Raw genomic sequence first — 24,139 nt, forward strand, 5'->3', positions numbered from 1 at the left:
CCAATAGTTGTTGAGATATTTCAGTCTGGATCAAAGCGACTGATCCGCATTGACATCCACAGACTCATGTTGCCAGCACAGCTAAAAACCCACCAATTAAACACACATTTAACATCTGTAATGGTAACGTCTTATACTGGGGCAGTGGTTCAACCGGAGCTCTCTCAAAAAATCTAAACAAATTAATATTGCACATTAATAATAAATTTATTGTAAGTGGTTAAGCTGGTCTCTTTCCTGTGAACTCAACATGCTCTGCTCCAGCATGATCGCACTGACTATAGCTGCAAGATTGTCCACTCCTCCAGGCCATGCAGCCAGTCATGTACAGACCAGGGGAGAGACAGAGAGTGAGAGCACTGCAGGCTCTGGCATCACAGAGATGTACAATATATTGCATGTAGTATATACAGCAGCCACTCTGAGAGATGGACATGACGAATTAATGGCAGAAACAGATGGAGATCCATTAGGTCACCCTGCATTGTTGTTCCAGAAGTGGAGATGGTTGACTCTTGTCCGATCTGTGTTGTGAGTCACTTGAACAGATACCAAACCTACAGTATTATTTATACCGCATCTCTTAACTTACCATGCAAACGTATCAAACTGAGAAACCGACTTAGACACTAAAATGTTATGTTATGCAGTTTCTTATAGTTACTTCATAATTTCCATATCCTACTGGAGTGGACAGAGAATCAGAACTAATCTCAAGGTCGTCCAGTTCCAGTTACCCCCCACCAGCCCATTGAACTCATGCCTGCAGCTGGCACATGCTGAACTCTGAGCACACCTTCCTGAAAACAGTCCATTGGACAAACATGAGAGGGTTATCCATCTCCTTTTTTTTTTTTTTTTTAGTAAAAAGGCTGCAGATTAAAGTCTCAACTTCAAGAAAACATTCAGTCAGTTTGATGAGAATAAACACGAGGTTTCTTCCACCTGCAGCAATTCAGATCCCACTCACGACCAATGAGGTTCTTCTATGTTCTTGTATATGCTGTGGTTCGAATTATCATGTGTCTCTCGTATATGGATAGATATGGACAGTAACTGACATATATATATATATATATATATATATATTAACAGCACGTCTATCTGTTAATTTGATCATTTGATCTGTTTTAAATTTTGTGAGTTTCATCCCTCATAGGCCTCGGGGTATTTTTGAATCATGTAAGCCTGTAGTTTTCAGGGATGAGCATATGAATAGAAGATTAAAATGACAGATATCAATATCATGAATAAACAAACACTAAAATGATCCGTGTCATCTTTGTCATCATCTACATTTTAACATTAGCCAATCAGCTTTCCAGCAAGTACGAGCTGCAAGTGCCAATTTTTCACATAAAGGTAAAACAGACGTTTACGTGAAGAAAGTTCCTCAAAACATATAATTCTATATTTGCTTTCAGCACTCTGATCATTTGCACTCACCTCGACCTTTTTTTGTTCGAGCGTATTGTTTCTGAGGACTTTTTGGAAGGGTTTGTTTATTTCCTGTAACACAAGATGTTATTTAATATTCAGTGAAAAACGCTGTTTCCATTTCCCTCTAATGACGAGACAAGCGTCGGTGGAGAATAGCATGGATACAGTAAATGTCAAACACTTGACAATCCTCCCCTCCTCAAACATGCACATATTACAGTAAGGTAACACACACACACAAACACACACAAACACATACACACATAAACACACACACACACACACACACACACACACACACACACTGCTTTCAACTATAATTGCACATATGGAGACATTTTTGCAGAATCTCTGGAGGATTTTAGTCTTTACTGTACCACAGAAACATTATATGGGAGCAGCAGCATACAGTATGACACGGAGATTTAGACGACACATATATCATGGCTTTTCATTTCCGCTGGATCGAATCCAGACGTTTTGAGTTTACCTTTTCTATACAAATACACCAGTCTTTGTTTGTTTTAAATCTTTGCTTTTGTTCAAGAAACATCTGCAGTGTCCCTGTGAAATGTAAGAGATTTAAAGTCCCCTTTATTTATCTTTTGAAGATGAGAGCCATAATCATTGGGGGTAAAGATTTTTATCTTTTAAAGCATGCATGCAGAAGTCTATAGGATGGGTATACTGTAGGTATCTTAAGAGCTATGGCACAGAGCTGTTTGATGTAAAAAAAGAAAACAGAAACATATCACACTTAGCATATGTTTACAAGATGAGACAATTAAGTGTAGAGTACTTTCACTATCTTTATTATCCATTATCTTATTCTTTGTCTCTTTCACTCCCTGCCTCCCTAGAGATGTCAGTTTTAATCCACTGCGAGGTTTTTCAGGAGCACCGTCTGAATTTGATGAGTTTTTGGAAAGCCTGTTTGAACTCGTCGTTGAACACGGTGTAGATTACAGGATTGATGAGGGAGTTCAGGTATCCCAGCCAGGTAAATATGTCAAAAAGCACTGGATCGAACCAGCACTCTTTACATATGGCCATGACGAGCGTGCCGACAAAGAATGGGAGCCAGCAGATGATGAACGCGCCCAGGATGATGCCCAAAGTCTTGGTCGCCTTCCTCTCCCGGGCTGCACACAGACGTTTCCTTTCCAGCACGCTGTCTGCCAGCTTCACTTTCACACTGTTCATGAACAGAGGCGATCCTCCTCCTCCTCCTCCTCCTCCTCCTACTCCACCAGAGTGTAGGTGTGCTTCCTGGTTGGAGGCGGAATTAAGGGAACAGAGAGAGGAGCCTGCAGAGGTCTGGATGAGCTGTGCCGTAGTGAAACGTTTCCCCGAAGACGACGGTGTCTTAAGGATGCGGGAGCGAGCAGCAACATAGATCCGTCCGTAGAGGATGATGAGAAGCACTGTGGGAACGTAGAAGGCGCCAAAGGTGGAGTATAGGGTATAAGAGATCTGATCTGTATTCACCATGCACTCTGTCAGCTCCTCGTGGGCTTTGGCCTGCCGCCAGAAAAGTGGAGGGATGGAAATCGATATCGAGATCACCCACACCACGCCGACCATGATCCCCGCCCGGCGCATGGTGCGGCGTTTTGAGTACTCTAGAGCGTCTGTGATGGCCCAGTATCGGTCCAGCGCGATCACACACAGGTGCAAGATGGAGGCCGTGCAGAAGGTGATATCAGACGACAGCCAGATGTCACAGACAATCTGCCCCAGCGACCAGGTCTTGCTGACGGTGTAGACGATGCTAATTGGCATGACTAAAATAGAAACCAGCAGGTCTGTGACGGCCAGTGAGCCGATCAGGAAGTTGGCGGGCGTGTGGAGCTTCCTGGTCAGAAAGATGGTGGCGATGACGAAGGCGTTGGAGAGCACGGTAGTCAAGGTGACGATAGCTAACAGCGCAGACAGGGAGACCTGCAGGCCGAGGAGCGTGGCTTCGCTCCATGGTGGAGCGGTAGTGGTGTTAGGGATCTCTGTGAAGTTGCCAGTGAAGTAGTCCAGTGAGTTATTATCCATCTCGCCCCGGCTCCTTTTAAAACCTTATTTCTGGAAGGTTTAGCTCAGCGTCATCATTATAATCAAAAACCATTCACAGATCAGTTCAGGCATGGCACTGTAGAGGGCCGGACTCTGGCGTGCCACTGTTGGTTTCGGCTATAGAAGAAGCACTGAAGGTTTCTCCTTTCAGTAACTAAGACAACATTTCCCTATATTTCCCCATCCTGTGTATTACAATGTGATGTTAAATCAACTTTTAGCAAACAATTCACAGTTCACGACTGATCCTCCTATAATTGAAGCCGACTAATTTGTCCATTTTGCTTCTCTGGTATTGATTCGCCTCACTGGTGTAGCTGCAGGAGAGACAAATCCTAATTTGTATTCGGCTCCCGTCAGACAGCCACTTCTTGTGTCTCTTCCCAGTGCTCTTATCTCATCTCCAACCAGCAGCCAGCCGGCAACAACACCTTCAGACCGAGCCTTCCTATCTATCAAATGCTTTAACAGGCTCCTCCTTTTCAATAACGCTAAGCGGGGAGCTGCATGTAGGAAGATGATGACGACAGATACACAGGTTTGCTTGTTGTCTGTCTTATCTATTCTGAAGTCCACGTGAAGCCTTCTAAATTGAGGTTTCTATTGAAACTTGGCCGTGTCTCGTGTCTTTGATGATATTGGAAAGCCAGAACATTACAGTTACATGATTGACATCAAAACCAGATGAGGGAATATTCTAGTCATCCAGGCTGCTTGGAGATAATTGTTGGATATCCATGTGGTTTTGGCAGGCATATAGAAATTTGCACTAAAGTGCCATGATCAGCAAAGCTTTTTTTCCTCAGGTTCCCAGTGTTAAATGCTTGTGTGTTAGCTTTTCCTCTTCGCAGCGTTGTCTGTCAGATGAACTTTCAGTTGCAGCGTTCTCACAGATAAGAAGGTTTTTGTCTGACGTTCACGCAGCTTCCTCTGCAGCAGTTTCATCCTGCGAGGGACAAAATGAGAGAGAAGAATAGGAGGAAGATTAGTTATATTCGTCTTTCCCCCTCCCCCATATTCTGCATATGCATACACACACACACACAAACCACCTACATGACAAAGCACGCACATTAGGAGCCATAAATGCACATGAACAACCTGTAAACTCAACCTGGACCTGTATATGGAGCATTGCGACTTAATACATGGACTTTCCGCCCACACACCTTCTGTCATTGTGTTGATTTATTCCATTTGTTGTAAGTCTGGCACTGGAGAGGCAAATATAAAGACACTTTATCAAAGTTAAGACCAGTTTGCTTCGCTTTTAAACACTATATGAAACTATTCACAACGCGGGTGGTTTACTGAGGAATCCAATGTAAATTCTTATCAATTTATATTGATAATATTCTTTCAGATTATTGTAGCATGAATTAATATTTTCTGCCATAGCACCTAATAATTCAGAACTATCTGCTGGCAGTTCATTGTAGCATCTAAATTATTTTCCAATGACAATGCTTTGCTAAAAAATTTTATAAATTTAGGGCGTCCTGGGTCCCATAGTGGTTAAGTTGCTGACCATGTAATTGCAACATCACTGGCTTGAAACCAGTTTGGTTGTATGTCATTTCCTATCTTTTAGGTAACATAAAAATGTCTCCTCCAAAAAATAAAAAATCGCTAAAAATGCACAATAGGCTCAGATGTTGCCCACCTCTGTCTGACTGCCTCAGGATGTTTTTTTGGATTTATATTAAATATTCAAAAAAAAAAAAGACCAATTTTAATGATGTTTCAAAGCAAATATCATTAACAACTGCAACTTCCTTTCCTTACTGAGGCCCCAGATAAACTTTTACTCTTGTGACATACATTATAAACTTGCTGTATGACACTTGCTTCACTGTTAATGCTGCTTGGAAAGTGGAGCACAGTGGTACAAAGAGAAACTGACCATGTTGCCTCCAGGTAAGAGTAACAAAGCTGACTTACTTTCAACTACAATAAAACAGATAGGAACTGAAATGTGGATATTATATCCCAGTGGGGATGAGGACCTCAAATGACTGCTAATCACCACAGAAGTCACCCCCCCTCCAGCTTATCATAGATATGGTTTGCTTTAATTTATTATTTAAAAGCAGTAGCATGAATGCGGACTACTCATAATTCAGAGTAAAACATGCAGTAACTTTCACATTTAATGGCTTCATTGTACCTAAAATGCGACGTTATGGCGGCTGAAAACCGCTTGTTGTTGTATCAAAACTGGCAGGAACCTGACGGAAACGATGCCCTAATCAACCTTGTGGCAAATGGAAAATGTTTTAGTTTTTGAACATTTTTATCAAATGAAACTTTTAGCATGGCATGCTTAAGTGACTGAGGTGTGAACGAGAGGGATTAGGGACAGGAATTAACAAGATTTTGTTATTGGAGCGGGGTTTGTCTACTTGTTAATTATTTTCTTGGGAATATTTTGCATTTCACACATCAACAAGCGATGAAGTGATGTTGGAATACAAAGGAGCAAAGCTGCCGAGAAACAAACAACGATGTGTGCTGCAGTAATTAAAAATGTTTGCTTTTTTTTTTTCCCCACACTTAACACATCCTTCTACCGGCACATTACAAGCGTCAAGACTGATTTCTGAGTGCGTGTTTGTTCCTGATACAACTCTGCAAATCACCTCCATTAACTGAAGTGTTGACTGGCAGCTGGGCTCTTGAGGGGAATTATTGTGCTTCGGCTATGACAGGAAATAGGCGTCTTAAATAGCAGGTTGTCTGTGGAGCACATTCTTTTGCAGACTCTCAGGTGAGCACGGACATTTTAATAAACCAAACTGAGTACTGATTGGTTTGGATCTTTGTGTGTTCTTTATATGCATATGCGTGTTCCCAGTGGTGATGATGTCCGGGAATCACTGAAGGAAAACTCCCCCTTTGCTCCCTTCATGGAAAAAATACATTTCATTCAATGAGTTAAAGCTTTACTATAAAAAAAAGTTTTTGTTGTCGAAATGAATGAGCATACTCAGTAATAGAAGATATACTGTAGGGGATATGGCTTGTTTATGAAAGTAGAAGTTAACAAATAGCAAATTTTAAACAACTTAGTTCCCATCAATGATGAACTGTTTGAACAGAAGGATTAAAAAAGTATATGTATTGTAATATATATATATATATATATATACAATTATACCACTAGGCTCAGAGGACTGTAGACGTTTTACCAGCTGGTCAACAAGTTAAAATGTAAACCCGGGACTGAGGTGACCTGCTGTTCCCTACGTAATACGAACCAACAGAACATAAGATCTTAAAATTTAGTTACAGGAACCATTTATTGAGAGTTACCTCGCATCCTACAATATACAAGCATAGGTTTTTGCCCGTGCTTTGTCCTGCTCTGATATGAGCCTGTGCCATGACATTCACCTGGCTGAAAGGGTAGTCGATTACTGGCTGCCCTCCATCGCTGACCTGTTCATACTGTTTAACAGCGAAGAAAAGGGCATGGAGTACTGATCATACCCACCCAGGCAAACACGTGCAAAGCTGGTCTCACTGACCCCTACTGATCTGCACTGCAGCTTTTATGAATTATAATGATACTGCAAAACAGGAATAGCTCTTTTAGCTTGTGTTAGTGTCATTGGTTAGTCGTGAATATCCACTGTTGTTTCCTAAACTACAGGCATCATTGCTGTACAGTTCTGTAACCAAGTCAAACGCCTTGTTCTCCTCATGTACAAGAATTTAAAAGCAAAAGAGGTTTGTTATCAGGGATTGGAAAACTTGTTCAACTGCCTGTTTAAAAAGTGGAAGAGCCATCATGTTTGCAGTGTCTTATTTACACTATATACTAGGGGTGGACGATCTGGCCAAAAGATCAAAAAACAAACAAAAAGCAAAAAGGGGAAAAACTGTTACAATCAAATATAGTACTTCTTGTAACCAAAGACTTTAAGTCAGCTAAACACATTGATCTCAAGACAGTTTGATTTTGACATTCTGTACTTTCCTGAACACCAAGCAGAAGTTACTCCAGTACTCCAAAAAGTAAAGTACTCCAGCAATTTAGTCTTGTAGTTAAATCAAGATAAGACACAAAAAAGAGGTAAAAAAAAATAAATACTGAGTTTAAATTCCTTGTAAGAGTCACGCCCCCAAATACCCCAGATCCTACATTTCCCATACTGCAACTTCATACCATCATTTAATTAGACCCTCCCTGCCTCCTAAATGCCGACACCGATCAAATGCCTAGGTTGTAGTGCAAGTTTTAAGCCAAAACTGAGACAACCCTGATGACGGCATAGTGATGGCTGGAGTGCCCTTTAATACATTGCTCTGGGTATGGAACATTTTTGTTTTGCATATACTGTAAATGCAAAGACGAAAAAGATCTCAAACAAAACAGCACATGCAGACGTATGACAGGCAGCTGATGGGTGAAGCATGACACAGCATGACTCCTTTACAGTCACACTTCATTGCATCAGTGCAGAAGAGACTGATAAGCAGACTGGGTGTCTTGTAATACAGCTCAGTTATGTAGATACTGAATGCACTACACAGTAAGTAAAGTAAGAGGACTGACATGGACCTGCCCCCTTGTCCACTGTAATATGTTAATAGGTGGACACACACACACACACACACGCACACACACGTATGTACAGTATCATCTTTGATAGATGGCTGAACAGCTTATCTGTTTCCACATCACACAAGTCAAGGACAAGGCTTATCTCCTAAGGGTCTGGTTTAGAGCACAATGAGATAATGAGCTTCATAATGAATGGATGGATGAGAGGAAAAGATTTTCAGTCAAGAACAGGCCTTGCCTAAATTGTTTGTGTGAAATATATTAGTGTCTACATCTGGCTTTGAAATTGAAGATCTAATACAGAAAGTTGTGGCTCAGCCCAGTGAGGTGGGATGTGAGTTTAAAAACAAGGAGGGAAAATGGGGGTACAACAAAGCAAGATCACAATAAAAACATGCACAAGACATAAAAAGTGTGAACTTGTGGGTTTGACAAGGAAAAGTATGTGCAGTATCACAGGCCTGTCCAGTCGGCTCCTTTGCATCACACCCCATTCACTACAAATCCAAGTTATTCCTTTTCAGGCTTGGGTCAAATCCAAGCAGATGCTGCAGAGTGTGCAGTGGCCTGTTTGTTGGTCCGGGTGGAACAGTACAGTACAGTACAGTACAGTAATACCCTCTGAACCCAGCAGGCCCGCAAACACCGCATGGCCCCACTGGAGATAGGCTAACTGATTTAGCTCAGAGGAGGCAGAGCCACCGCTACCTCCGCTGTCAGCTAATGTCTGGTGTTTACTCAAGCGTGCGCTATACGGTAGGTGAGCAAGGATTGTGTGTGTGTGTGTGTGTGTGTGTGTGTGTGTGTGTGTGTGTGTGTGTGTGTGTGTGTGTGTGTGAGAGAGTGGATGGTGGTGGGGTGTGGAGCATAGGGGGGTGGTTGAAGTTTACATCAATGGTGAGAGAGAGAGAGGCTGGGGATTGATGATGGGGTAAATGGAAGAATGTTTGGATAAAGCAGGAGTCTTGGGGATGTGTTGAGTTGAAGCTTTACACAGAATCATGCTGTGAGCCGTTTTGTAATCAATTCAGCTTGAAACAAGTGTGTGATTTCCGCTGGGGACTCTTCTCCACCTCACTTGTTTGAATTGTTTAAGGTTGATTTTTATACTAAAGTCTGTGAGCGTTGTCCTATTCCTGCCAAAGTCCAGAAGGTCTGAGTTTACAAATATGTTGAAATGCTCATCTGAGTTGTCTTCGGTAGTCTCATAGCCAAGCTTACTCTCCCAATGACTTTGGCTTATTTTGCTGCCAGGATGCTGTTGTTTGATTTAGCAATAAAAAAAAATGCCTTTTTACAATCTAGTTTGCTTAGTGCCATACAAATAATGAATTATACATTGGTTGGCTGCATCATGTTCAGGAAATGAAACTATAAAATATAGATTGGTAGGAATGTTTGAACAGTCAACATGACTTCAGCCTAAAAGTTAAAGTGTATACAATCAACACAGACAGCAGGGAGACTGAGGCCATGCCTATAAAGTCAGATTCCCCAACAGAAAGAGCAGCACAGCCATGCGGAATAATGGAAATGCATTTCATGAATGACTGGCATGTACTATATGAAGTGTAACATGCTGGCATGTCATGCTGCAGTTCAGGAAATAGCAAACAGAATCACATTATTTCTCGAGGGCTCAAGGGTTTATCATATCTCCGCTGTTCGCTGGGAGCGGGGAGCGTAGGTGTTTCTCTCAGGCTGTGTAGGCTGCAAGTGTGCAGGAGCTCGCACATGTACAATCACACATACAGTACATGCACCATTTTCACCAGGCTCCAACCATCCGCCTACACACACACACACACACACACATAAATGCAAGGAGAGACGAACGTAAAATACCAAACAATTAATCCTCACAGGAACTGGCACAGCAGGACAGTGAAGGGGCTTCACGGGTTCGTGTTGATTTATGGTGATACGCGTGCTAACAAATTGACTGCAGAGAGGGTGTACGGCAGTGAAGCTAACCAGTGACAGTGGTCTGTTCAAACCTCAAGACTCATTATAGAGCCTGAAAAGGATGATCTCAGCTCTTCTATACGCCGATAGGAAGGGAACAGATAATTTAGCCTCTTAGCAGGAAAATGACGATTTCTCTGCTAATGAAAAAAAGAGTTTAAGAAGAGAGAGGGTTTGAGAAATGTATTACAGTTACAACAGGTTACATAGCAGGATGTTCGAATGAGTTCAAATGCAGCTTCCAACAACTTTAACAACAAACCAAAGCCTCCCACTGCAGAGACAACCTTCCCACTGATGTTTTTTTTTTTTTACACTACACTCCTCACACTCACCGTATGTACATGACCCTCAGAAAGTGGAACAGGTCCAGTGTAAATCTAGGACACCTGAGAGGCCCTTTATCGAGAGTGGGCCTACGATGAGCTGATGCAGAGATTATCCGTCACAGCCGGCTATATGTGCAATGTGTGTTCGGAGGAGAGAGGAGACAGAGAGAAAGGGACAGGACACTTGGGGATCTGGTTTAAATCTGGGGTGATGATAGAAGAGCTGGTGATTAGAACATTGTTAGTGCTAAATATGTTTTAACAAAACAGAAGATAAATTCTAGGTTGTCTTTTGCAGGATCACAGAAGTTCACGCAAAATCAACCAATCTGTTCAATTTCTTTCCAACCTGGAAACCCAAGAAATTCTTTTTTTTTTAAAGAAATGAACTATTTGTTGAACATTGCTGCCATTTCCCACATAAAATTATCCAACTTCCACCCCCAAATAGATGAAACCTCCCCTTTCACAAACCAAATTCCCTCCAAACAAAGCTTTCTATTCTAAATTGAAAAATCACAAGTAGATTATAACTTACCCTGGTAATTATACCTTAAATTCACCATTTCATTGCAGTAGCACACAAGCTGCGATTAATCACAGCCATGAAGAACACTGAACTTCCCGGCTAGTTACAGTAGCTGCACAGACTACCACTCGTTTACATAATAAAACTTTGTAATAAACTTGAAATAATTACTTACTGAGAAGTGTTTCACAACTTTGCTTCCACATTTTTTCCCAATGACTTGAAATTCTTAATCTAGCTAGTGCTAGTTATTGCAAGATATACAAGAAATGCAACTCAAATCGCGAGAGCTCCCCCCATTAATCCTGTTTACACAACTGAAGTTATTATCCATTCCAAATGGCATGAAATATACCACTTCAAATAAATCCCTTCACGTGTTGTTCATCGCAATCACAGGCGTGTTTGTCATACGTAAAAACGCTATATTGTAGACAGCTACTGAAGCATTTTTATTTGAAGACACAGACTGAAGACTGTTGAGAACAGGCCGTCCTGAGGGACGTCAGTGATGCTGAGTGGAGACAGACTTCAGAATATCCCTGTGTGATCTGATGTGTCTGCTGAGTCTTCACACTGTCAAGTCTGTCTCTTACAGCAAACACACTGTGGGCAAATGTGTTTTGAGCAGCTACATTAACAGAACAGAAGAGAACAGAAGACGAGCAACTTGTGTTCTTTGTAAATACAAATATGCTTTCTCTTCATAATGCCTGGGACCAGCTGGAACACTACATACATACCAAGTTGTGAGTCTGTGTTATTTAAATATTACTGTTGGGTTACTGGATCAAAACTGCCCCTTGTCTTGGGTGGTTTTGATCCTCGCTGGATACATTTTTAACCCAGTGATTTTTATATGACATATGCACATGCAAACAAATTACGTCCCATTAATGCATTCACCAAGTTTTGTTTTCAAAATTTTGTTGAGTTTCCTGCAAATCCCTTGTACACGTGTATGTCATTTGAATCCAGGAATGGCAGAGAGGAAACAATTGAGTGTAAATATATTAAATTATTATATAATATATATTATTACCTTAAAGATGTGAAATACAAGCTCTGTCCTACTGCCATAATTGTGCTGCATTAGAATTTGTCCAAAAAAAAAAAAAATCTAATGGACAAAATAGATACTGTTCATTTAACACCTCTTTCTTACAGTAGATAGCACATTCAACCCATATTCAACCCCGCAAATGAGACTGCTGTCACTCATGTAAGATTGTAGTTTCATGTGCATCACTGCTGAGCCACAGAATTACACATTTACATACTGTACACTTACACTACATAAAATAAGCTTCCCCTCTCGTGCAGTCTCTGTGTGCCTCTTCCTCTCACTGTCACTTACTTTCTCTGACCTGTTGTTTTTGTGGATTAAATGTGGTGTAAGTGTCAGGAACATTAAACAAAGTTACCATCCCTGAATCCCTGGCCGAATTATTGCGCGGCGATAAAAACAAAAAACGGTGACCTAGTCTTTTAGCCAGTGACTGAAATAAAATTATAAAAATCTAAACCACCAAAAATTTTGTCAAACACAGCGGAGAAAAGAGTGTGCTGTGGATGCCATGATGGAAAGACTGAGGAGAATGTAGTTATGACCAACAACATCAATAAAACAAAATTTGATATATTAAGTGAGGAAGCCCTGCTGTTAGCATTCATATCAATGTTTGGTGACAAACAGGAGCGCTTTTATCTTTATCCTGTGTGTTTGAGTGTGTGTATGAGTCATAAAAGCGAAGGGGCAGAGGTTGGAAAACAATGATGCATCCGGGAGACAACAACGGATGTTTGAGGAGAGCGCTGAAGAGGATAACCTGAAACCCTATTAGAGGCTCAGTTTGTATTGACACAGAGTGATGATACAAACATTGAGATCAGTAATGACGGTAGCACATGACTAAAGATAAGTGTACAGTGCTTAAGATAGGGAATAAAAATGAACATATCGGGGGACGCAAAGAAATATTAAAGAAAGCACAGCTGAATATTAAAGCCAGTTCAGATGTGTTAGAACCTGCAGTTCCTCATAATAAAAAAAAGATCCCCTCTCAACAGATTAAGGTTTAAGGTGGTACTCCAGTGTTTCAGTATTGCATGAGGTTTGAGGACTTGTCACAGACAGATTCTTTTTTAAACATATTAGTACAACTACAAAAATTATCATCCTACATTTCCCATAACACGACAGCCAGCATGTTTTGGTTACACCTGCCCTGCCTTGCACTTTCAAATTTCACGCCCCCTGTCTGAAAATGCTGCTTTTCTCTTATAAATTTCTCTTAGACCAAAAAACCCGAGGACATCTTGAGGAGGTATTTTCTCAGATTTAATAAACACTCCCTTCAAAGCCACAGAGGATGCAATACAACTGTTTCCACAGGCGAACAGTAGGGTAGTGCTCTTCATTCCTTTCACTTTCCTCTTAAAAGGGGATGTAGTTAGTTTCAGATGAGCTTGGTTGCAACAGTTGTCATTACAGACCTTCCGACCACAAAATCAGTTTGAAGGCCATATCTATGTAAGTGTAATGTATTCACTTGAGAAAATCTTTTTAAAGAAAACATTTCTCAGAATTCTGAGATAATAATCTGGTTAATTTAGAAAAAAGCCAAGCAGATTTTTTTTTTTTTTTTTTTTTTTAAAGAAAACATTTCTCAGAATTCTTTTTTTCCTTCTTCACCAGCACAGATTGGTCTCAGCAGAGATGTTCACTGGGCTGATTAGATCTTGTGCACAAGACCTTATCTCATTGTTTTGTGCCAAGAACACAAGCCTGTGTGTTTTTGTGTACAGTAGACATGATGGTTAACACTTGTCAAACGATTAAAACTAAGTGTCAAGCCAACATTTCCTGACATCAGAAGGTCATTAGTTAACAGTTGCTTCCTGTTTGCTATATAAACACCAAAACTGAACTTGAAGAATTCAGAAATGTAAATAGCAATATTAGAGGATCTTTCATAAAAGTCAGTTTAGAGACATGGTTTAAAAGGGCTTAAAGTGATCAGTACATGTGGCCAAAAAGATGTATGATGGACTAAATTAATTATTATGACCTTGCTCTTGATTGTGATTTTAAATGTCTTCTGGGCTCTTTGAAATGACCTTGTGTTTAAAACCTGCTATAGAAATAAACTTCTTTTCAACATGAAAATAGATTCAAATCAACTATTTTCATGGGAAAAGAGTTAACTTGCTTAGTTGATTTCATGAAAAAAAAGTATAATCTGGCTTATTATAAGTTTAGGTAAAAAGTTTACTTTTGTTGTTTCTTTAACCAGTTTAAAAAAGGCAATAAAAGTTGTGACTTTCATGGCGATGGTGAATTGATTTTATTGTCAATTACAGTAAGCAAGATGGATCTGTATAGCATTGCAGAACCCTGAGAAAATATATTCAAGTCCAATTTGTTAGTTAAAAAGACCAGAAACTCTGACATCTTGACTTTAAATTTGGAAGAAGTGTTGAACAATATAAGAATCCAGTTTCTGACAGAAAGATGGGCCTGTCAATTAACACACTGAACTACTCTCAAAAATGACAGTGAGGCGCTAACAACTCTGTGTTCAAAGTGTTGGCTTGAATCTAACTCTAGAAAAGATGCTGGAATCTTTGAATCTTTATATGCTAAATATGCTAATTATTAATTAAATTAATTAAAACAGAGAGAGAGAGAGAGAGAGAGAGAGACAAAAATCCTAACAAATTTCAAAAAACCCACTCCACCCACTCCATTCAGCCTTACCTGCACTACATCTTTAAACACACCAGTGTGCACAGTTAAACACCATCATTCAGGAGAAAGCCATTTAGTTAGACAGCCTTTAAACCTCCTTTGAACCTCACTGACGCAGGATGAAAGTGGAGAGAAATGGATTCAGGTTCTCCATCATCATTACAGCTTCATTTGACATTATAAGCCTGTTTTGTTGCTCAAACACTGTACCTGTTTTGCAACTGCCAACATTTGTAGTGTAGCGCAGTCACTTGTTTAAAAGGGCTATAATTGCATGTGCTCCACCTTCATGAACATCTTGTTTTTGCTGACCTCCTGTGGTTTAATTTCTCACCTCGCTGCAGTGATGTACAGGTGTGCTCCAAGAGTCTGTGACATCACTGCTGGGTGTGGTTACAGGTACAGCAAAGCACACCTCTGCCCACACCCAGCATGAAAACAGGCTTGAAACTGAGCGGCAACACATGTAAAAACACATGCATACACACACTCTTCAAATAAAAAACAAAAACAGCATTTCATAATTCTCCTTTCTGACTTCTGATTTTAAACCCGGTAGTGGCAGCGGGTGTTAACCGGAGGAATAGTTGGGTGTCATCGACATGGCAGTGAAATGAAACATTAAGATTCATGTCGCTATTTGTAAGTGTGGAAAGTGAGCCCTGCAGCACTGTGCGTGTTCTGAGGAAGATCTGAGCTGATAAGAGATTGTTCTCCAGCTACATCAGCGCAGAGTGGTCTCAGCAGACACGCTCACTGTGGGCTGATTAGATCTTGTGTTGCATGCACTGCTATAGTGCACAGGATCTAATCACATTGTACGGTTTGTGCCAAGAACATACACTTCTGCGTTTTTGTATAAAGTAAGCGCGGTCAGATTAAGAATTAAGCCAATGTTTACTGATATCAGAAGGTCATCAGTGCCATGTGCTTCACATACATTGGGCCTTATGCAGGAACCTTTTTGTATTCTTACCCTAAATCTGTCCCTTTTTTTTCCTGTGAGGTTTAGGAGTGTTCAAAGATTCACCAAATTTGCTCCATGAATCATGAATTGCTCGCTTCGGCCAATAAGAGCCACCTATTCACGAGGAGCTGTGCGTTCATGAGACTGGATCATTCGCATAATTGATTTTTGCTATCAGTTTGTGGGGAAGTTTCATTCACAAAAAAGTTTCCACTTTCACACCGTGAAGTTTCATGTCCTTATGCTTCATGTCAGTTTAACTACCAGATATTAATAGTACAGCTGTTAATGATGTGTCATCAGAGCGGCACTATCCTGTGACAGACATAAAGAGGGAATGATTTACCCAGCAGGTCGCAGGGAGTCACTACAGTAACACTAAGTTAAACACTAAAAGACGTCTTATTGGTGAATGCAAGGAAATTACTTAAATCACTCGTACGTGCCACTTAAGAATGAATCTGTTTGTACGAGTGGTTCTTCTCTAGTTTAGTCTATGTGTCAGTGCGCGATAACAAATTCAAAATCTATGTCTGCTTATGTTACAGCATTGCTATATTTCATAATATATAAGTAAGCATTATCCTACAAAAAAAAACATTTTTCTTCACCAACTGCGGCAGCACAGACAAAACACTTACTAATACTTAATGAAAATCTGTAAGATAGCACAAGAGTTATTAGTGCTGGAACTAAAATGTTTTCAATAATAATAATGTTAATTAACTATAATTTTCAATAATTTTTTCAAACATTTTCTTAACCTGTCTCCTTTAAATGAAAATTTAGATCAAAAACTCTAATAATGTTTGATCTTTTCCACTCTGCCTCATACAGTAGACAGACTGTGCTACAGTACACACACACTGTAGTGTTGTGGTATTTTCCCCTTCTCCGACATTTCTCTCACTCTCAGTCAACAAATTACAGTGTCTTGGTCAATGTGATAGCGCTACCCCCCTCAGTTGCCTTCAGGTAATGGAAACAAGCATCTTTCAATCTTGAAATATTGACCGCTAATGGCCTGAGTGGCAGAGCTACTGCCGTGAGAGTGGGGAGTACAGGTTTATGTATGGATTCTGCTGATCCCTGCTGTCATCTCAGCGGAGAGTGACACGTTGTCATGATCTATAATTACGGTATTCATCTGGAGGGCCCATTCTTTAGATTCAGCGCTAATTATATGGGCAGACTGACTGTAGATTAGTCAGAGGCAGAGGGGTACGGCGTGAAATGCAACAAAAATCGGATAGAAAAAACAAAAGGGTTAAATCATCCTGAATAGAAACAACACATGGATTGCACTCTCTGCTGAAAACATGGCATAAAAAATTGATGATGAAGAAAGGGAGAGAGAGAGAGAGAGAGAGAGAGAAAGAATGAATGTCAGAGGAATTTTGCATTGTGAGTGAAAAACTGCTTTCTCACACTGAGTCCAATCCCTTGTGAATAATCCTGGCTGTAAATCCAATGGGATTACCACTGATACAGTCTCAATTTTCTGGATTCCTTTAATTCCAGTGTAAAGAGGAAAACTCAGCAGCACAAAGAGTGACAGGAGGATTTGATGACATAAGCGAAGTATACTATGAATTGGAGACTGGGGAGGTTGAACTACTGTGCGTAAAAAGCAACATGTGCATTTGTGTCAATGTTCCTCTGGTATATAGAACCAGCTGTGTTATTGTGTCAAATTGAGTCAAAGATGAATGTAAACGTTAGGGGTACAGACGTAAAGGAAATTTGTTGTGTAGTGTTGAGGCCTGGGAGTTTGACGTTTCTGCATAAGTTCTTACAACTGCACTTTTCTTGCCAGCGGTCTTTGATTTCTAAACTTGCCGAAAAGGGGAAATCACAGCCATTGATGATACAAGTCCGGCTCATCAGCACTTTAAGAACTTTAATGATGATATAACGATGCAGACTCTGTTGGGTAAAATGTGTGTTATTATCAAGATAATTTCAGTCTGCAACGGCGAGTTTTCTTTTAACACCTCAGCACCGGATTGTGGCTGATTGGGCTGTTTTTCTCAACCTTTTTTTTTTTTTTTTCTTCACCCATTTTCTTTTCTCCCCAACACTGCGACGCGATGCTCTGATTAATTACTGTGAAGTGAACATATGACGTGACAGCTCTATCAATCATCTGCTATGGTCAATCCAACAGATACCTAGGTATCTAATCTCATTATCTCCTCAGTGGAATTATCACATGATGTTTCACAAATTCAATACGTGGCCTTTTTTCTGTGTTGTGTTTTCCCCTGATGTTGTGTCTACACAGAAAGCATTTCAGCCACATCTTTCAGAGGTCTGTTTCACATACACTCCTGTTGTGATCGATTCAGCTGTCTACATGGGGGAAACTTATGGCTTGTGTTTTACTTGTAGTATATTTTTACACTTTAATTTGAAGTATTTTCTTCCGTTCTGTGTAACTGCCGTGATTGTGTTTTGGGCTCTGAGCATTGTCAAAATGCAGGTGACACACAATCAATACTGTGCGTTGACACAAATGGAGCACTGAAGAAGCTCTGCCAACGTGCTGCTCATGCTACGCCTTGTAAATCGTAATAAATCTAATGTATTTCATATAATGGTAATGATTTCTTCTGACATTAGAAGAGGCACTCTTCCTTTGCAGAGCGCCTACACTACAAATCTGTAGGAAAGCTTGATTGTTGTCGCTTGCATTCCCGGGCTTGAGGGTTAGAGCTCGACTTGTATGAATCTCCCATTATGAAGGGAATCTGTATCTTGATATCAGCAGCTTCTCTTGGATAACTCAGACACCAGCCAATACTCTGACACTACCATCTGCATATTTCCATTCCCAATATTGTTGCCATGAATCCCGGTAGGGTTGGGAAATGAGCAGATCTTTTGATCATTCTTGGCACACAGTTTAAATTTGCCCATGTAGAGGTGGCGGCTGATAGTGGCTACACTCATATTTTCATGATACTCTTTGCAGAACAGCAGTTGGGTATATATTGCCCTTGACGAATGATTGGTTTTGAGGCTTGATTAATAGATGTCTTGAATTGTTGATGAATGCTTAACAGGATGCACTGGCTATCCTTTAATTGCTCCATGCAGTTCTCAGATCCGTGCGTTCGGTCTTCAAGTCTTGGTTTTTAGGTCTAAATTTGAAGATTTTTTTTCCACACTGCAATCTGAGCTCTACTGGTGTTTGTGACACACATGTCCAGCTCAGAGAAAGAAGTAGATTATTGGTCAATAGCAGTCCTGTTCCACTTGTGTTAGATTTTTATGATCAATACTGTTCTGCTTTATGGTAGGAAGTCAGAGTGAAAGCCTGATATCAGCAACTTTTTCATTTGCACTGCTGTTATTGGTTCATTAGATCCTTAGGTTTTTTTTGCAGATCACGTCAGACCTCTGGTGTGTCTCTGGCTTGTTGTTGGTTGTCTGATTGTGCCTGTTCTGGATGCTCTCCGCTCTATCACATGGTGATGAATTGCTGTTATGATATGATGTTTATTTCCCCTGTTTGGTCTTCCAGTACGGTTCAGTTTCAGCCTTTGATGCTCCATCTTACTAACTTTGCATGTTTACTTTACGTTGGCTTGTTTACTTGATCTTGCTCTTATTCGAAGACACTATGACTTGCCACGTTTATCTGTTCGCCTTGTGTTTTATTTCTGCTGTGGCATATTAACACATCAGTTTCAGTTATAGCAGTAGTATGAATAATAAGTAATGCTGTTCTGAGACCTGCTGTCACACTGTCTGACTGCTTCTCACTTGGAAATCCTGTTTGGCTGACAGTAGTTAGGTCTCACTCATGTCAGTCTTCGGGCCAATTAATGAGTATGGCGTCAGTGTTCATCTCATCTTCCTCATCGCACTTCCAGTATCTCCTGGTCATTATTCTAATATTGACATTTCCGTGGTAGTGAAGCAATCACCACATGATTATAGCTTTCTCTGATACTACAAAGAGTTGTGGCAAAGACATGTATTCACACAGGGTGTTTTTACAGCTGAATGGTAAAGTCTTCTTCACAGACGCTGCCCTGCCATCTGCTCAGCTGTAATTCTGCTACTCAGCTAACTCACGTGCTTCACGGTATCTTAAACAGTGGACTCAGTCTGCAGGACAAACAATGCAATGAAGAACACACAGATAAATTGCCTCAAGTGTTTTTGTGTGTTTGCTGTATTATGTCTTGTAATAAAAGAGGGATTTTGGAGCGACACGGTTTACGTTAAGTAGTAACAAATGCTAAAATTGTGGAACAAAGCTGTAACTCAACTGTCCTACATACATCTGCTTCTTGTTTTCTCGGTTTCAGCTCAGCCCTGCAACTCAGTTACCTCCAGGTCTTGAGATACATTAAACTATTGTCATGCATTGCCAGACTGGTGCAAACATGCAATGAATTACACAGTGAGTGATATACACATCTGTGGTACTGCCAGTGAATTACAATGAAAGAGCTGTGAGGAATGTGCGCTGCTGTACTGTATGTGTCTCATCAGGAGCCTCTATGTTGAGCGTCATATCTATGATGTACATCAGGATAGTTTGCTAAGCCTTGTCCCCCGTGAGCTACATGTCAAGCTTTCTGTTCTCGCATGATGCAGTTTACATTAATAACAGCGGCAGATTAACTATTTGAATATCTTTGTAATTTTTGAAACAGCTGGCTCTTGATTTAAGGGAAAAGTGGACAAAAGCAGACTTAGAATTTTGTAATGCATTTTGCCATCTGAAATAACCACTGGTGCTAGAAGATTTTATTAACTTTAGCTAGCTAGCTAATTAAGCTAATTTTAGCTCCATGAGATGGTTGACTTTTTTGTTTCAAACTGGCACATTTTGATTAGAGAACCCAGTGACGAGGTCTCAGATATGCACTGGATGTCTGCATACGACAATGTGCCAACTGACTGAAGTTAGCTGCATGGCCCAGGCAAAAATTCAGCATCTTCACCTGAAGTGTTGTATGATAATTTGGAAAAATGTACAAAAGTTGAACATTACAAGAAAAAAAGGCTTTTAGGATGTAACTAATTAGGTTGGCAATTTAAACACTATCTCAGATGAGTTTGGCTGAGGCAGCAGCAGTGTCAACTTCCCCAAAACCCAGAAGAGCAGGACTCAGCGGCTAAAAGTAGTATAACCTCTAGTTAAGCATTCTCTCTTTTTTAATCATAACCTCACAAATAATAAATACTCCTTGGCCTTGGACATAATTCTTAGCATTTACTATAAATCCAGCTTCACAACTGTAGAAAGTAAGCTTGTTAGCATTGCTAACTAGATGCTAACATTTGCATCTGATGTTGGAGCAAAGAAACACACTGTTTAATCCAGTCTTTACACATTTGCTCTTGTATTTTAGGTTAAAAAAGACTCCACCACCCAAACTCTTTATATAACTGTTTACATATTGTTGTTTGTGGAAGAGCCTTAGCAAACAGTCAGGATGACTGGCTGTCAGTAGGTTATGCATTTGTAGTTGTATAAAAATGAAGGTATTGTTTTGATATTTCAGTCTTATATACCCCTGACTCTCAGCATCACTTGTCCCTGAATGAGAATAACTCTGGGTAAGTGAGTAGTAGCTTACATGGTGGCTTAAGAGAGCTGTTCTTCTATGCACATGTGGTACACTCTTGAAATCGTCAGGCATTAATTGCCTGTTCCTACATTAATTATTAAACCAGAATTTTACACTTTGCCTAATGAGCTACAAATGAATACTCTTTGTGATATACTGTCTCTCATGCCCCTAGATAAGAGGAGAATACTCCTCCATCATTGTGTAAGAAAATGATACATTCAATAATATTATAATCCAATATTACTTGTTTCTAGTTTTTATCACCATTTTCATTATTAAGTAGAGAGTAGGGATGGCATGGTATAAATAGGAGGTTCTGTCATTTTAATGGGTTGTCGATTCAGTTCTCTATCTTCAGTCACGCCCTGATAGTTAAAGTGCATGTGTGTGTGTGCATGGGCATGTGTGTGTGTGCGTGCGAGCATCTCTGAGTGTGTGTGTGTGTAGCAGGTCTGCTTAAGTGTGAGAGGATGGGGGACAAAAAGGGGGGTCAGTGTGAAAGCGAGAGAGGAAACTCCACATGGAGGGACATTGTGTGCTTAGAAACACTTTTCATCAGAGCACCGTAATAGTGATTCTCTTTCATTTCGCTGAGTATCTCTCACATCAGTCAGATATACTTAAAGCAAAAATGCACCACTCTCTATGCGACGAGTGCCCGAGGTAGGTTTCTGAAAAGCTTGAGAGCACAGAGGACAGGTCTATTTTCTTCCAGCTTGAATTGGACTTAATGCTTGGACTGCTCACCTCTCCTCCTGCCAGCAGCTACTGATGTCAGAAGAAGCATCTTCTCATGTTATCGGCACATTTTTATTTCTTCTTCAGAGTAGAAATGATCACACAGAGAGGGTTATTATATATTATGAGGATTGTTGTAGTTCTTGTGCATAAACAGCCAATTAGAAGACAAGGATGACATTAAAATCCTTTGCATAGTTCCTCATTCAGCATAATATCAAACCACCACAACATAAATGTTTTTTTAATGTGTCCCACAAACATATAACCAATATCACATGTAACTCCACTCCCCTGCTCTACATTTGTTTAATGAATTCAGTTGCATATACCATAGCTGTGCTGGGTTGGACGTAAACTACTTCAATATAATGTCAGTGTCACGGTCAGTCGACTAGTGGCTTCTCTCTGAAGCACCTTGCCTACAGCAGCAGATTATTTAAGACTTATTTTGAAATTAAAACAAATTTAATCACATTTTTTAAATGCTCACCTGCTGTCAGCCTAAACCTTAAACTGTTATGTCACAGGTCTAAACAAATGTAACAAGACAAGTCAGAAAAAAGTTGCTGTAACCATGATTTTCACAAAAAATAATATGTCATCACAGTCAGTTATATTTTAGGTAACAGGTATGGCTAAGGGGCAGATATTATGAAGCTGCAATATATGGCCTGGATGAGCAGAGATGGGTGTGTTTTTTCCAGCTTCCAATCATATAATGTCCTTGTTTTGAAGCTATCATTCTCCATCTGTTTCCTCACCCTGGAAAATCAGTTTGGCACACTGGGCTCTCATGCACGTTTTATGAATTTGGTCTTAATTTTTTCCTCATATCTTTCATGTTCTAACATCCTCAAACCCGTGCAAAGCTCTTGTTATTCCCCCATAGGGACTCATACATTGTATATTTGGAGCTCAACAGCTTGTAGTGACCTTATCGTAGCCTATACTGGGTGACATCTTCATCTCTCACGGTGTCACAAAAATAGTGCTATTGATGTGACCTTATCAGGCTCTACGGCGTCTTTTGTGTATGGGATTATTTCAAGATTCTCAGGGTTTGATCTTTCTTTCTTTTTTTTTTTTTTTTACCTATGATGACCGTATCTTTCTTTTTGCCAGTAGAAAGATTATCCCTCACTCTTGGCTTCATCTCGACTTGGAGTATAATCTAATCTCTTCTGCGCCCCAGGTCCGTGCGTAATGGTAACAAACAAGCACGGACCCGTGGAAAGATTAGAGAAAAAAGGTAAAGATTGTTAAACTTACCAGCTCGTTTGATGATTTTTCTTCCTATATTTCTTTGATAAAAGCGCAGTACAGCATCAGTCAGGGAATCCCGGCAGCAGAGTCCTTCATTTACGCGCGTCCAGTGCAAACAAACGAAACACAGACTGGTTACATTCAAAGGGCACCAGCGGACAGCTTCTGTAGATGTCACTGCTCCAAGTTTTTCCTCATCTTATCTTAAAGGTGAAGCGAGTGTGTCTGCACGTAAACACACTTAACTCGGTCCAGCCGGCGGTTTTCAGTATTGTCCAGCAAACTTGAGCGAGTCTTATTTATTCACTGATCTGTAGCGACTTGACAACAGCTTCTGCAAAAGAAAATTGGAAAAAAAAATACGCGCTTTGCTCCAGAGTTCACTGACCAGAATGTGTGAAAAGTGTAAAAAAAAAAAAAAAAAAGGAAAAAAAAGAAAAAAGAAAGTGTGGTACCGGCGGAGCTTTATTTGAGGCACCGTCCAAGACGCAGCTCGCAGTGGGTTGTCACCACCAACAGTTAAACCCCCGGGGAGAGACACGGGGGCTTCCCAGTGCCGGTGCGATCTATTCCGCTCCGGGGGAGATTACAGAGACTTCAACAAGTTGCAGTCAAATCTGTCTTTCTGGGAGGTTTTCACGGGACTTGCTGCACGGCAAACCCGTCACCCGTCCCCCCACCCACCCCCTTCACACACACACACACACACACACACACACACACACGCACGCACAGTGTGACAGAAATTACCCACTGCAGCCACAGGCGTGTGTCTCCAAATAATTCAGTGGATTTCTTTGATTTCTTTGACAGTCTGCCCCGTTATTTTGACACTATGCAGGACAGAGGTTCTCAAGAGGGACCCCCACACACACACACACAGACACACAACAGCCCCCAGCCGATTCAAGATGGTCCTACAACAAAAC

At 40.5% G+C, this 24,139-nt stretch overlaps 1 protein-coding gene across 1 annotated transcript; it reads right to left on the reverse strand.

The window, feature by feature from the left end:
- Positions 1–1,788: 1,788 nt before the first annotated feature.
- Positions 1,789–23,910, reverse strand: htr1d (5-hydroxytryptamine (serotonin) receptor 1D, G protein-coupled). Its single transcript, XM_056392611.1, has 2 exons — positions 23,217–23,910; positions 1,789–4,450 (listed from the first exon to the last, which is right to left on the reverse strand). The coding sequence occupies exon 2, from the start codon at positions 3,481–3,483 to the stop codon at positions 2,332–2,334; it is 1,152 nt and encodes a 383-aa protein (XP_056248586.1). The 5' UTR covers positions 3,484–4,450; positions 23,217–23,910; the 3' UTR covers positions 1,789–2,331.
- Positions 23,911–24,139: the final 229 nt, after the last annotated feature.

The sequence above is a fragment of the Seriola aureovittata genome, chromosome 13 (genome assembly GCF_021018895.1).
Source record: "Seriola aureovittata isolate HTS-2021-v1 ecotype China chromosome 13, ASM2101889v1, whole genome shotgun sequence".
Classification (NCBI taxonomy): Eukaryota; Metazoa; Chordata; class Actinopteri; order Carangiformes; family Carangidae; genus Seriola; species Seriola aureovittata.